This window comes from Porites lutea, chromosome 2 (assembly GCF_958299795.1).
Source record: "Porites lutea chromosome 2, jaPorLute2.1, whole genome shotgun sequence".
Classification (NCBI taxonomy): Eukaryota; Metazoa; Cnidaria; class Anthozoa; order Scleractinia; family Poritidae; genus Porites; species Porites lutea.
The window spans coordinates 6,956,829-6,970,800 of NC_133202.1; the positions used below are offsets into that span (position 1 = coordinate 6,956,829).

Sequence of the window (13,972 nt, forward strand, 5' to 3'; positions counted from 1 at the left end):
CAGGTTGAAATATAGTGACCCATGACTTATTTTCCCACGGTAAATTATTCAACGTGGCTGTCTTTTGCCTGGTCTGTCATTCCAGTATGGTTAGACCTAAAGAAGACAAACTATGCACTGCAGCACACACTACCAACTCCGCGATCTGGCCAATACCTTACGCATGCGCACAGCCATATCATTCCGGCAGTGGCAGCCATGGACAGCGGCTTCGTCCTGGCGAAGGACGAAACAGCTTTCCATGGCTGCCACTACCAGGGTGATATGGCTGTGCGCATGCGTAAGGTACTGGCCATACCGCACAGTTGGTAGTGTGTGCTTCAGCGCATATTTTGGTCTTTGTTAGACATAACAGAAGTACTTTGAAAAACCTCACATGCGTAGCTCTTGGGAACATTTATATATGGTGACAGGCCTTGGTCACCAATACATTACTTGGAGAATTGAATAACCCTGTTTCCAGGGTCCTCTAATAGGGCGAGTAGGAGAGGACCCTGGGAATGAGGTTGGAGAAAAATGTGACGCTGGTATTTATATTAGCGCTGTAAGTCAAATACTACGTTATTGAAAATAGTCATATTTTATTATTTGTTAGGATAAAAGAGCTTACCTAGAGGACCACTTGGAGGTAAGCGCGGATGGTCATTTAGAAATGGCATGGAATTCACTCATTTTGGCAAAAAAAGAGATCAGTACCATGAAAGATAAATTCTACGAAGTTCAAGAAGTAAATCAAGAGATGAAGGAGTCCGTTGCTGAATGCCGCAGCGAGCTTCGAGAATTGTCAGCTGCAGTAAATAAGCCTGTGAAGGAGAATGTCGGGCAAAAGAAATTCAATCAAGTCATAACAGAGAAGATAAAGATTGTGGAAGCAAAAATTCCTCAAAAAATGACACCAGAAGCTTACAGGTTTCAAGTACCAGAGAGTATGCGCAGATCGCCAAGGACTGGTCTCGGCAACACCGTGACCGGTGGCCTTACATCGGGTGATAGGATTAAACTTCAAAAAGATGCACTGGATACACAGAGAAAATTTTTGCAAAGTTACACACGCCCTAGCCTTAACAACACTGACAAAGCTGAATCATTTAGACCTAGAGTCGGATTGTAACACAGCTGTTATATCTTGATATTTAGTTTCTGGCGTGTTCATGTAGAAAAAAGACGAAAACTGGCTGAGATTTCCGGCAAGACAAAATTTGATCCGCGATCTTCGATTATCTTTGGCTGCAATCAAGCATTACATTTCAGATTTGTGAAATTAGAATAAGTGGTGTTAGTATGTACACACTCAGTGATGTTGGTGTTTTAAGCAATCTGATTGGCTCGCCATCTCGGACTATTCAACATCGTTCACCTTCTAGGGAGTGGATAATGTGTGAGCTCGGTGTTTTTCCATCTTTTTTTTTTTTTTGAGAACGATCTTTCAAACGTCGACAAAGTCCTAAAGGTGATGTTTTTGAACTCAAGGCAGGCCAAAGAAGGCTTCAAAGAATTCAAAACAGCGTCAATTCATTTACTAGAGCTGATTTTTTTTGCTCCATCGAATGTTTACAACTGATGTATATAATACTGTTAATGCGTTTTTTATTATTCTGTTTATACTCCATGTGTAACCCTAAGCAAAGGTCGAACTGCTCGCGTTCGTTTACGCTGACATACTGCTTTCGATTAGCAAGATTGCTTCTACACAATTTGTAGGCTACAATAATCGATATCATCATAATCTATACTCCTTCAGTTTAGCAAGAAGAAGTCCATTATTTTAACAATGGACTTAAAAGTCCCGGGTAAAGGTCCGGTTTTACTGAATGCGACGCAAACAAGACCAGCCACATTATGTTGTCAATATATCAAAATTAAAAGCAACTGGACGGTATACTAATCGAACCTTCGCAGTATCGATTGAATGCTTATTATTCGAAACCCAGATTGCAATCCAGCCTCTGAAAAGCTTTTGGATGTCATTGTTCGAGCCCTAAGGTTTTTAAGAACTGGCGTAACTTTCGCATGAATATTCCACCAAAACGAAAAATTTTGATTGAAATTACAATGACTGTCGTGATAGTATTTAGTACATGAACCTGGTTCAGCAAGAGAGAATACCTGCTAGACTATTATAATGCTTACGCAGTTAAACAAGACCATCCCAGCTGCAGCTGCATGTCGTTTTGCTTGTCAGTGTGCAGGCATTTAAATGAATTTATTGAGCATTTTGAAAACCGGGCTCGGCGGGGGAGATATTAAATGATTGACAAACGAAGAGTTAAAAAGCTCAGCAGTATTGAGTGCTTTCGTGATGGTTTCACTGTTCATGAGAAGTTGGCTAACACCCACATTAAATTGGACCCAATGAAAACGGAAAACGTTTGGAGGATAAGGGGCAGTTAATTACTAAGTTGAAGTCTATTGCCTATTAAAGATTCTGTCAAGACTAATGTATGGTCATCGATTTTGTATTGATCGCTTGCAAAGGATTCTAAGGCAACAACAGCACACTGCTTGTCATGGCCTCTTTGATGGCAAACTTTTGCCCAAAGCGTTTTCAGTTTATAGATAATTCCTTACGCTTGTCGCAATCGATCATCGGTAAAGGAAAAATTCTGATTACTCCAGAATAATTTCGTAATAAAATGACAATTTAAGATTATATCTGTTAAAAAACGGTATCGCTTAGTCTAGCCTTGCTGATTACTCGTTAGTATTTTACGGAAACCTCGCGCATATCGATAATGTCGTACAGCCGCTGCACTGCACTTCAAGATTGACAGCGTTCTTGTCACCTCATCTAGACATTCTTTTCGCATTTTAATTTTTCCGTATATAACATAAAATGGTTTATACGGTTAAACCTCTTCACAACAGCCACCTTGGGGACAGAAAAAGGTGGTTGTTTTTGTCCGTTGAGGAGGGTTTAAACAAGAGTCAATGCATGGACTGTCCGCCAAAAAATTGGCTGTTGCTAGAGAGGTGGCCGTTGTGGACTCATGCAGGTGGTCGTTAATGGAGGTTTGATTGTACCTGATACTTATTTGAACATACGATCACATTCAGAAGTGTAACTGAATAGACTAACGTACGAAAATGACTATCCAAGTGTAAGGAACAAATAGTGGCCCTTTGGGGGTATACGATCATCACAGGGACAACGTAATGCACAGTATGTTATGATCATGATCTTTATTCGCAAGGAGCATGAAGAAACTGACTGCAAACTTTTTCCTACCGCGTGTGAAAGGGCTGGGCATGACATGACGAAACACCCGGGAAAGAAGAACATTTTCCTGTCTCAAGCTCCCAAGCTCAAGTTACCGACATGACAACCTTTACACGCCGTGATGCTCAAAGAGTCGAGTTATTTTGATAGTTTTTTATTATGTCACCAGCATATGTCCTGTCCGTTGACCGATGTATGAAGCATGTATGCGCCTTAATTCTTGTCTCATGCGACGCATTAATTGTTTTCCGTCCGTCCTTAGGGGGATGGAGACGCATCGAAAGCAAGATCGGCGGTGTCAGGAGTGCATGAGGGAGGGGCTGAAGGGTACAGCCTGACTTTCACTAGTAGTGCTTTTGTTGATTTTTAACGCTTACTTGCGAGGATTCTACAGAAATCACTGGCAACTAAATCCACTCTAATCAGAATATGTCAGAACTGGGTCCATGCTTTCGATGCCCTAAATAAATCAACTAGTTTTAATTTATGACTGTTCAGACAGCATAAGACACCAGCCGCGGCTGTAATACGACAGTGTGTATGTTGCTCTCTGAACCGACACGACGCAGATTTTCCTTCCATGCTCTTGCTCTTTTTTCATTTCTTGACAGTTCCTCCATGAAGGATGTTGCTTCTCTTTGTAATGCTTCTAGTTTCTTTTGTTGCACCAATCTTCCAAGACTGAGTTGGCTGTGAAAAAAAAATTTAAAATAAATAAATAAATAACAATAAGGAAAGGACAGTATTTTTGGGTTGCAATAAATATCCATTTAGAACTTTACTCACGTTAAAGAACTAACAAAAGAAGAGAAAACTAATAGCGTGTCGGTGTTTTTTTTTTTCTATCTGATAAAACCAAGACAACTTAAGGACCTTGCTTTTCGCTCCTATGTTTTCCGGAAAATAATCAGACTCGTGAACAGATCTACGATCGAGGAAAGTTGTGAAGCCGGACAATTAATTAAAACTTGCAGTTATCTATCTATTCGGTTTTATCAACAAGTCCTGATCAAAACGCTCGGCTGTGCGTCGTGTTTTACTCTTACTTCTTGATAGAAAACTGCAGCTCGTCTAATTAATTAAAGACTTGGCTCAGTTTAACAAATCTCATGAAACAGTGTAAAAGAAACTTTAAAAGGTCGGAAAATCGCTTAACGCCACGAGTCAGGCTATGAACTTCATGCACTGTACTTAACGGGATTCTTTAAGATACTCACATTAACTCAGTCAACACCATTTGACGGTGTTGTAGTTTTCTCTGTAACTTTAGCTCAATCTGTTCCACTTTGGTCATCAGTTCCAGTCGTACGTTTTTAAGCAGAACGCGTCTTTCTTCCGCCTCCTTTTGTCGGGTGAGTTCCTCAACCATCATCCTGTGCAAAGTAATTGTTGGTAACAACATGATCATTATTATACCAATGTCGACAGCAACGTTCCCTTTACCAGCAACTCGCGTCCCACTTATTTGCAACTGGTTCGAACATGGCTGGAATCTAGTACTGTAGATTCGGACTGTTCACAGTCCCCAATTTTTTCGTGTAAGACCGTCAGGATCGAGAGTTACCTGTACGGGCGGCCAACTTGGTTTCATGTGTACCGAGTGTCACCGATGGCAGCTCGAAACGCAAAGCACTGGATCTTGGCGATATATATCTTACAGAAAAATAAGGGGCTGTGAACAGTCTAGAAAAATAGAAACAACCAATGATTGATCAGTCAGTACCTTTTGGAAAAAACATCCTCTTGAAGGTCTTGAATTTTTTTCCTCAAAGCATCCATTTCTTTTTTCAATTCTCGTCTAGGGTCAAGTAAAGTATACCAACATGAGAAGAGCAAAAACCACAGAAGAAAGAAAAACAAGAAAAAGCTCAACAGTTTGTCTTTTAGTTACTTACGTCGATTTCTCTTTTCTCTGACTACAACCAAAACAATTTAACTGCTTGAAAAACCGCAAGAAACCCATTCTCGCAGAGCGCTGAGTAAATTGATAAAACACAGGAAACTGACAGCTTTTGCAATATTCTCAAACTAGAATTTTATTAACTGGTTTACGTCGGATAGCCATTGTGACATGCTGCGCGCGCGACCAGCGTGCTTCAAATCTCTACAGCGACATGTAAAAATATAGCTGAACATTCGATTGTAAATTGATTTAGAAGAGTCGCACTATCGGTCCAGTCTTATACGTACCACAGCGTTTTTCAGGTCCTTGGTTAGTGCGTATGGCCATGGTTAAGTATTTTTAGCATTTTTCTGTCCTCCTCGTTTAGTAATCCATTCCTCAGGGGCACCCAACGACATATAGTTTCCACCCAAATTCATTTAAAACACTTTTTAAGCTATCGAGAGTAAGTTTAGACCTCTAGAAATGCATTCTAAACGGGCCTTTTAAAATTTGTATCTGTTCGGTCATCCTAGGAGAACTTGAGTCTTCGAAATTACAAGGGCTTCAGTATCATTTTCCCGAAAATTTTAGATGCAGTTTAGCGCATTACGAAAAAGAAAATTTTTTGATTCCTCTCTCCATCACATTTTTGAATCCGAAAATTTTAGGTTTCCTTTTTCCTACGAAAAATAGCCTAACGTGGGGTGTAAAATGTGAAAATGAAACTTCAGAAAATCGTAGGGAATTTATTAAATTAGCTTCGAAATTTGTACAAGAATGGAACGGTCATTTAGAAAATTTTAGCCTTCCTCAAGCAATAGAAAATTCTAGGCAATACTTGCTTCTCCGAACAGATATTTCACAGAAAACAGTCGTTGGGTGCCCCTGATTCCTGGTTGCTCGAAGGCCGGTAAGCGCTTAACCCGGGTTAAATCAGGAATCTTTTTCTTTTGCTCAAAGCCGTTCTCGGATAATTTTCTCTGTTATTTTTAAGAGCATCCAGTCATCAACTTGTTGAGAAAAAGAATTAAACTGAATTTGCTTTTTAAGCTTTCATATCTGAATTCAAATTTCGCACTAACCCTGGGTTATCTTTATCTTAACTCTACTTTAAACAACCCGGATAAAAGATCTTAAATTATAACGCCCTTTGTATACGAAGCACTGGTGGTTCAGTGGTAGAATTCTCGCCTGCCACGCGGGAGGCCCGGGTTCGATTCCCGGCCAGTGCATTCGATGTACTTCATTTTTACATTATTTTTGTCGATGTGATAAATTTTCTCTCATTTTTATACCAACCCTGTATTATCACTTACTCAGGGACCAGGTAAAAAGTTTGCAAAAACAGAGCTTAAAAGGTCTTCTAAAGTAGAAGAAAAAAATCGAACATCGATGCTAATTTTCGTAAAACTTTTCCTGAAAGTTAACTGGTTAGCTGCTCTATCCAGTGAACAGTCACGTATTATATTTATTTATTTTATCAGTTTTCGTTACAATGAAGTTTATTGGTAAGTACAAGAGCTGTAACATTCAGTTGAGCCCCGATATAAAGTAAAAAATTAATACAAGTCAAAAGGTCAAAAGATAGAGAAAATACTACGTGTGACGTCGCAAAAAAGTCACAACGTTTGCTAGTGTTTATTGCCTATATCTAAAACGTTTGATTAAATTGGAACTACATTATAACTGAAGCTGTACTTATATATATTTTTTAGTTAGAAACTCTGCCTAAAGGCTGGTGAAAAATCAATAGGACAGTTCGTCGTCCTGTACTGTAATAACCCAACCCGAGAATTTTCCCGCAAATGACTAAAAACAAGAATGATATAAATAAGTCTTATTCAATGGAGGTTACTTTGGCGATTGGTCCTATGGCAATAGACCTTTTTACCGATACGGCGGCCATATTGAATTAATTCGATTTAAGGAGTATTATAGGATGCCCAGGGGCACGAGCACATTTCGTTTGTATTTTCGAGCGCTTTTTGGGACATTTTTTTCTTAAAGTTTTCTTAAAACAAGATTGTAATGGGAAAAAAAATCCTTCTGCCGTGTTTTGATGTAATAATGATCGCTTTTTTCCCCAGAGATATACAGTGAAAGACCATATTTCTAATACTAAACTAGAAAAAGGCGATCATTATTACATCCAAACCCGGCACAAGGATCTTTTTTCCCATTAGAATCTTATTCTAAGAAAAATTTAACAAAAATGTCCCGAAAAGCGCTCGAAAATACAAACGAAACGTGATAATCTTCCCTGGGCATCCTATAATACTCCTTAAATCGAATTAATTCAATATGGCCGCCGTATCGGTAAAAAGGTCTATTTGGGCATTGTGAAACTCACTACATTGATTTGCTTGTTTGACCAAAGATTAACCTCACCCAAAGTGCAATTTCTCGTCACGAACAATAGCCAATTAAACTACTATTAATAGCTAAAAACTGGAATTATAAAAATATAAATAAAAATATCCCTTTCAGTATATTTAGTAGAGGAGACTGGTTATGAAAGGCGGTAAATATCAAAGATGAAAAAAACGGTGCTGCAGTTTATGTTGGAAGCTCCCCGACTTGCACAATCCTTTGCTTATGGCTCACAAATAGTGACTGAATAAATCAATGCGATGTAAAAGTTTCTATTACTTAGTAAGTTCAAAATGATAGGAATGCTATTGAACGCTGTGCACGGTTGCAGAACCATTCCACTTTCTTAACTATGAGTAAAGGTATACCGGCTGCAACGGTTGCATGGAGCCCAGGAATTAACAAGCGGAATTATATTTGCTAAAGTAGTGTTGATTATCCTTGTCATTTCTGTATTTTTGCATGAATTCTTCATGAAACTTGCTCATTCTGTCGAACATGGAAACTACCTTTTCCTCAGATGGCAAGATGGTTAACCTGCGGCAAAGAAAAAATAAAGACTTTCAAACATTATATATCCTGATTTATAATAATTTTGCTTTTCCAAAAAGTAATTAAAGTCAGGTTTATTTCACTTTTTAAATAAAAGATAGAGTTTTTCACATGACGTCACGGCGGCCATATTGGTGTTCCAAAACAATGAAACGGCGGCCATGTTGGTGTACCAAGACAATCCTGTGGAAGTTGAATTCTTTTCTCATGCAAACGCTTTCTTTTGTTCCAATAAATTTGCATGGAGGCTGGCCACGTGAGTGAAAACACTCTATACAGGAGCTATTGAAAACAACTAAAAGTTTTCAACATGTGTAATACATGAGTTATAATGGTTTGCAATAAAGATAAATTTGTTTTAGTCTAAGAGACCAAAGATGGAAGGTGTACCTAAAAAAATACTGGTTCGAGTCACCTTAAGAATTAACCTTTGGAGGTTACGAGCGAGGCTGGGTCGGAAGTTGTACCGAATAGCAATATGGGACTGTTTGAGGACATTCGATCGCCTCGGTTTTTGGCTATTTTGAAGTTCCGCAGGGGTCAATTTTATAAAACTTTTACAAGTGTAATTTACAAGTGTAGCTATCGTTTTCAGACTCTTAAACAATGACTACACTTATAAATTACAAGTGTAAAAGTTTTATTAAATTTACCCCAGGACAGGGCCCTATAGACGTTTTAGCTTGTCAGTTGTTTTTATCCAATTCAGACATCGTGATGTTCTCAGGGGAATTTGCCTTTTGTGTTTTCATTAGTTATGAACGCATATGCACGTGCATGCACATTCATAGGACGTCATTTGAAAGAAACAGTTCTCTAGGGTAAAATCACGTGGTCTGCAATGGGAAAAAAACCTACAGCTAAAAAGATGGATTAGCTCTAACCGGGGGTATAATTCTAACCCGTTTTTTTTCTTTTGTTCAAAAGTGTTTTCTTGGATAATTTCCCTATCCCTTTGAAAGTATCTTATCATCAAATTGCAGACAAAAAGAATTAATCTGAATTGGTTTTTTACGCTTTCATGTTTGAATTCAAATTTCGCAATAGCCTTGGGTTTTCTTCACCCAGGTTTGAACAACCCAGCATAGGTGCCAAAAAGTTGTCTCCCAAAACAGTCTCCTCCTGGTGAGCCAGTCTCTTGTTCAACTTCAGAGGCCAATTACTCCGTCCCAGCCGATTAGCACCGCGACTTCCCCCATCACCCAACAAGAGAAACAAGTATATAAAATAATTAAGACAGCGACACGAATAATAACTTAGCTCTGACCTAAAATGATATGTTCCTTCTTTTTGTCCGAACGAATTTCCCGGTACAGGGCTTATACCAGTCGCTTCTAACATTTGCCAGCAGTAGAATTCGTCAGGTGCACAATTCTTAAGCTGAAAAAGATGAACGCATTTCCTAACCTCGTTCGTAAGGTCCTCTCCTACCCGTCCCTGCGGGTTGGAGAAGACCCTGGGAATGAGGTTGCACATTTCCGTTGCGGGCTTTTGAATAAAGCACAAGGGAATCTATATTTATGGGGAGGGAGCTTAAGCGTCAACGACGGCGACGGCTTCGTCACTGAAAAAGTGAATTCGCGCTGCTTCAAACTTTATCACGTTATTTAATCTTGTTCAGTTCTTCTCAAACTCATTAATAATTCATTAAGAAAATACAAAGGAAATTAATGTTTAATGAGTGTTTGGAAATCGGATGAAACACTGCTTAGTATTTGCATCCTTAATTTCTCCTTCAAAAATGATTTTGTTTGAGAAGAAATATCAAACATTCGACACAGTGTTTCATCACCAGATGAAACACCTCGAAGTTCGTCAAAAATACTCCGCTGCGCGTCGTATTTTCAACTCTCTTCTCGGTGTTTCATCTGGTGATGAAACACTGCATCTCATGTTTGATATATTACGTCAAACATTGGCTAATTTTTCTGGAGTTGAATTCTAAAAGACTGTATCAAAGTTCAGGAATTAAGAAAAAGAAAGTCGTTGTCTTGTGTTCAAAACAAATCGTGAAATTAGGCACCTTCACGTCGTTGTCGTGCAATGACGGCAAAGAAATGTACCAAAAAGCGTGATGCACGTGCGAAGTTGTTTATATAGTTCAGAGTTTTTTTTTGCCGTTCTCGATGCCGTCACGTGGTCGTTGCTTAAGGCTTTGTTCACATTATACCAGATAGCTTTTGCGCAGGCGCGAAAACCGTACCAGATAGGGTTTCTGTTCACACACAAGATTGTCGATTTCGACGCAATTTCTGTGACGGAGCGAAGCTACGCCGCGCCAATCTCGAATAGTGTAGAGCGTCATATGTCGAATAGGTTCTGGCCCTTACACTTTTTCGGTTCGTCGAGGAAGTGAATACGTAGTGGCGAGGACTGGAACCCACTGCGACGAAATAAATATTCAGGAGTGAGAATTGGGACTAAGCTCACCAAGCTGGCTCTCGGCCAACCGCTCAGGTACGATGTTTGATGTGTGTGAGCTACTTGTTCAGGTCCCAGGCAGTTGCTGTTTATGCTATACCTGATAGATTTTCGCGTCGAGACGAAACGCTATCCAATATAGCGTGAACACTGCCTAAGCTCTCTATAAACCTTTTTACCGATACAGCGGCCATATTGAATTACTAAGATTTAAGGAGTATTATGAGATGTCCAGGGGGCATGAGCACGATCCGATATACTCGCTCAGTATTTACGCGCGCTTTTCGGGCCAATTTTTCTTTAAGGTTTCCTAGAAAAAGATTGTAATGGGAAAAAAAGATCGTTGTCTTGTTTGGATGTAATAATGATCGCCTTTTTCCCGAGAAATATACAGTGAAGTTCTCTTTTTGCCCGAAAATAAATACTGAGCGGGTGCTCCCTGGGCATCCCATTATACGCCTTAAATCTAATAAATTCAATATGGCCGCCGTATCGCAAAAGGTCTATTGGTTTCGAGGAACTACGCCTCACCTTAGCCTCTTCGACGGCTTTTTGTGGAAGAATAACTTTGGGAAATGCATACAATGAACCAGTAACAGGATTACAGGAGACGTCTTTAAGAGAATTCAGCATCTTTGTTGTTATCTTGGCTTTTAACTGATAAGAATCCAATATGGCCATTTTCTCCTGCGGAAAAATCAACATTTTCTTTCTAAGATAGACGTTTAAGAAATAAATTAAATCTTAAAAACTGAGTCTAAAGCTGCCACTTAGCGGGCATGTGCTGACGTTTTTTCAAACTTATCCAGTCTGATGAAGTTATATTAATATATGAAAATCATATATGACAACTGCGGGGTGAAGATTTATATGAAGGAAGATCATCGCAGTTATAGCCGCAACTTTGGCAGTTGCGAACAGAAAGCCAGAAAAAATTCAGGCTCTTACGGGATTCAGACCCTTGGCCTCTGTGATACCGGTGCAGCGCTCTTACCAATTGAGCTAACAAGCCAACTGGGAGCAGGTCGTTGAATTGGTTCGTATTAAACCCGCGAAAGGATGATGATGGAGTTATGAATACACGAAAATCATTTATGAGAACTGCGGGGTGAAGAATTGTACGAAAGAAGACCATCGCAGTTATAGACGCAATTTTTGCAGTTGCGAAAAGAAAGCCTGAAAAAATTTAGGCTTGTACAGGATTCGAAACCTTGACCTCTGCGATACCGCCCGGTGACCAAAAAGTTACGTCTATAATTGCGATGATCTTCTTTCAAATAATTATTATCCAGTCTGTTAACCTCGATGGCACGTGAACGGTTTTGACACACACTGCCCTTGAATTAAATATTCAACCCGTGGATTCCGATCTCCACAGATTCGTTTATCCTACTCACCCCCCAGACCATCAAGAACAACATTTGAGCAACCAATTTCGTCATGTCCGAGTCTTTTTGGTGGTCAAATATTGACTCTATTTTAGGGCCTGTTTACATGGAAGTGGGGGAACCCAGGTGGGTGAGGTTCCCCGCTCAGGTGGGGTAACCCACCTGCCCATATAATCTGACTCATTTTAATTTGATCACGTTTACATAATAGGTGGCAGGGGTAACCATATGAGAGATTATATGGAAAGGCGGGTTACAACACCTAAGCGGGTTACCTCACCAAGCTGGGATCCCTCAACTCCATGTAAAAATACTCTAAGTCTTTGTTAAGCCTCGGGCGTTTGCGCAAATGTATTTCATAGCCAGTCATTCTAAAATTAATTCACACCTTTTTTAAATTCCTGGATACAAATAATTTTCTTAACCCCAAAATCCTGAAAATGTGCGACCCCATTCTAGTACCTCATTTAAAAATGTGCCCCATTATAGTCAATCCAGTTGGGAAAATTAGCGGCGACCCCATCCAGCGGCACATTTCTATCACTAGGAAGAACGCTCCCCGGGGTAATACTCTTCAGTCCCGGATCTAGGTCCAGTCCCTCTAGATTAGACACGCACGGCATTATACAGTGAAACCCCGTTAATATGGCCACTGAGGGGGCCATAGAGAGTGTCTGCATTAACGGGGTGTTCGTATTAAGCGGGTTGAATTGAGAGAAAATTAAGGGCTTTCTTTCCCCAGGGACAAAGCAAACTGTCCGTAATAACGAGGTGTCCGTATATAGCGGGTACCTGTAAAGAGAGGTTTGACTGTACTTACCTTAATAAACGTCTCGTACGACTCGTCACCAGGCTGAGGGGGATTACAAATTGCACTAACAGCAGCCTACAGATGACAAAAAAGGTCAGCTGGAAAAACACATTTATAATCAGTTAAGACAATCTAAAGAGTTATCACTCACGTGGCCAGCAACTACACTGAGGCCGGGAACAAAAGCCGATTGAGACACTTCCGTATATCTCTATCCCCTCCCCCTTTGTACCCCCCGCTCCCCCAAAGTCATCAGGGGACTTAAGCAAAGACGTTTTTGAGTGACGCACATTAACCGGAAGTGGGCTTTTTGCATCCTTAGGCAGTAGCCTTGGGCAGTAGCTTTACCCAACTTTTCGGCAAATCTTCTCTACAAGAGAAAGGACACTTAGCAGTACAATTTTAATAGCGTTAAGGCATGTTAAATGGGAAAAGGCCTGACCTCCGGTTGACGTACGTCGCTCAAAAACGTCTTTGCTTAAGTTCCCTATTGTTGTGTTTTAAACATGTAGACACAAATCTTTTTTCAACTACAAAACCTCATTGATTCAGGGGTGGAAGGATTTACGTCTTTTAAACAGAGTTGAAAAAAATTGTTGATAAAAGCGCGCGTTTTAGACAAGTGTGTCAACTACTTATTAATAATTTGTCCCTGATTGCAGGCATAGTTATTAGAGGAGACTGGTTATGAAAAGCGGCAAACATCAATGATAAAAACAACAGTGCCGCAGTTTATGTTGGAAGCACCCTGAAAGTGCACAATCCTTTGTTTTCTGTTGGCAAATTGTTACGGAATAAATTAATGCAACGTTTTTATTGGTCAATACAATAAAAATGATAGGAATATTTTTGAACGTTGTGCACTTTCAGGTCCACAAAAACATATAACAAAGGAGTCTGACGGGTTTCATAAACATTCCAATCAATTAACTATGTCGCAGGTAAATTTATTGGAACGAAAAAATCTTTACATAAAAAAGATACAAATCCCACAGGACTGGTTTTTCGAAAGAGTTCAAGTCCCAGCTCCTCAATCAACATCGTTTTATAAATCATGTTTTAACGACTTTAATTGTTAAAATACCTGCGCAATAGATGACGGTACATTGCATGGCGGGGAACAATAACTCCTAACTTGGAAAAAAAACCTCTTTGCTAAATCCTACAAGCTCTATGTAAGCACCCCTCAAACCACACCTAAAAAAGACCAGCATCCAAATTAAAAACAAATAATAATTACAACAAACGTTTCTCACCCAGGCTTCGGTCAGCTATGCCCTTCTGTTAGCAGGGTTCAATGGATCCGATCATCAAACTCCATTGTCATT

At 39.7% G+C, this 13,972-nt stretch overlaps 2 protein-coding genes and 1 non-coding gene across 3 annotated transcripts in view; 2 read left to right on the plus strand and 1 right to left on the minus strand.

Moving 5' to 3' along the window:
• LOC140927556 (TNF receptor-associated factor 4-like) overlaps positions 1–1,158 on the plus strand; it is a 74,740-nt gene extending 73,582 nt beyond the window's left edge. Inside the window, exon 7 of the mRNA XM_073377226.1 lies at positions 596–1,158. Coding sequence (XP_073233327.1) covers positions 596–1,111 — 516 coding nt within the window. The 3' untranslated portion in view covers positions 1,112–1,158. The remainder of the gene's footprint in view (positions 1–595) is intronic.
• A 5,105-nt stretch (positions 1,159–6,263) lies between these two features.
• Positions 6,264–6,334, plus strand: Trnag-gcc (transfer RNA glycine (anticodon GCC)). The gene has a single exon. It is a non-coding gene; the product is annotated as a tRNA-Gly (tRNA).
• A 1,057-nt stretch (positions 6,335–7,391) lies between these two features.
• Positions 7,392–13,685, minus strand: LOC140925527 (alanine aminotransferase 2-like). Its single transcript, XM_073375469.1, has 5 exons — positions 13,629–13,685; positions 12,654–12,719; positions 10,977–11,132; positions 9,292–9,404; positions 7,392–8,009 (listed from the first exon to the last, which is right to left on the minus strand). Exons 1-5 carry the CDS (start codon positions 13,683–13,685, stop codon positions 7,871–7,873), a joined length of 531 nt encoding a protein of 176 aa, XP_073231570.1. The 3' UTR covers positions 7,392–7,870.
• Positions 13,686–13,972: the final 287 nt, after the last annotated feature.

Bases quoted from the DNA above. Each gene is read 5' to 3' on its own strand.
- LOC140925527 (XM_073375469.1), bottom strand. From the start codon at position 13,685: ATGTTGATTGAGGAGCTGGGACTTGAACTCTTTCGAAAAACCAGTCCT. The intron at 11,133-12,653 runs GTAAGTACAGTC...ATTTTTCCGCAG, and splicing joins CGTACGAGACGTTTATTAAG to GAGAAAATGGCCATATTGGA. The intron at 8,010-9,291 runs GTCAGAGCTAAG...TCTTTGCCGCAG, and splicing joins GAAGGAACATATCATTTTAG to GTTAACCATCTTGCCATCTG.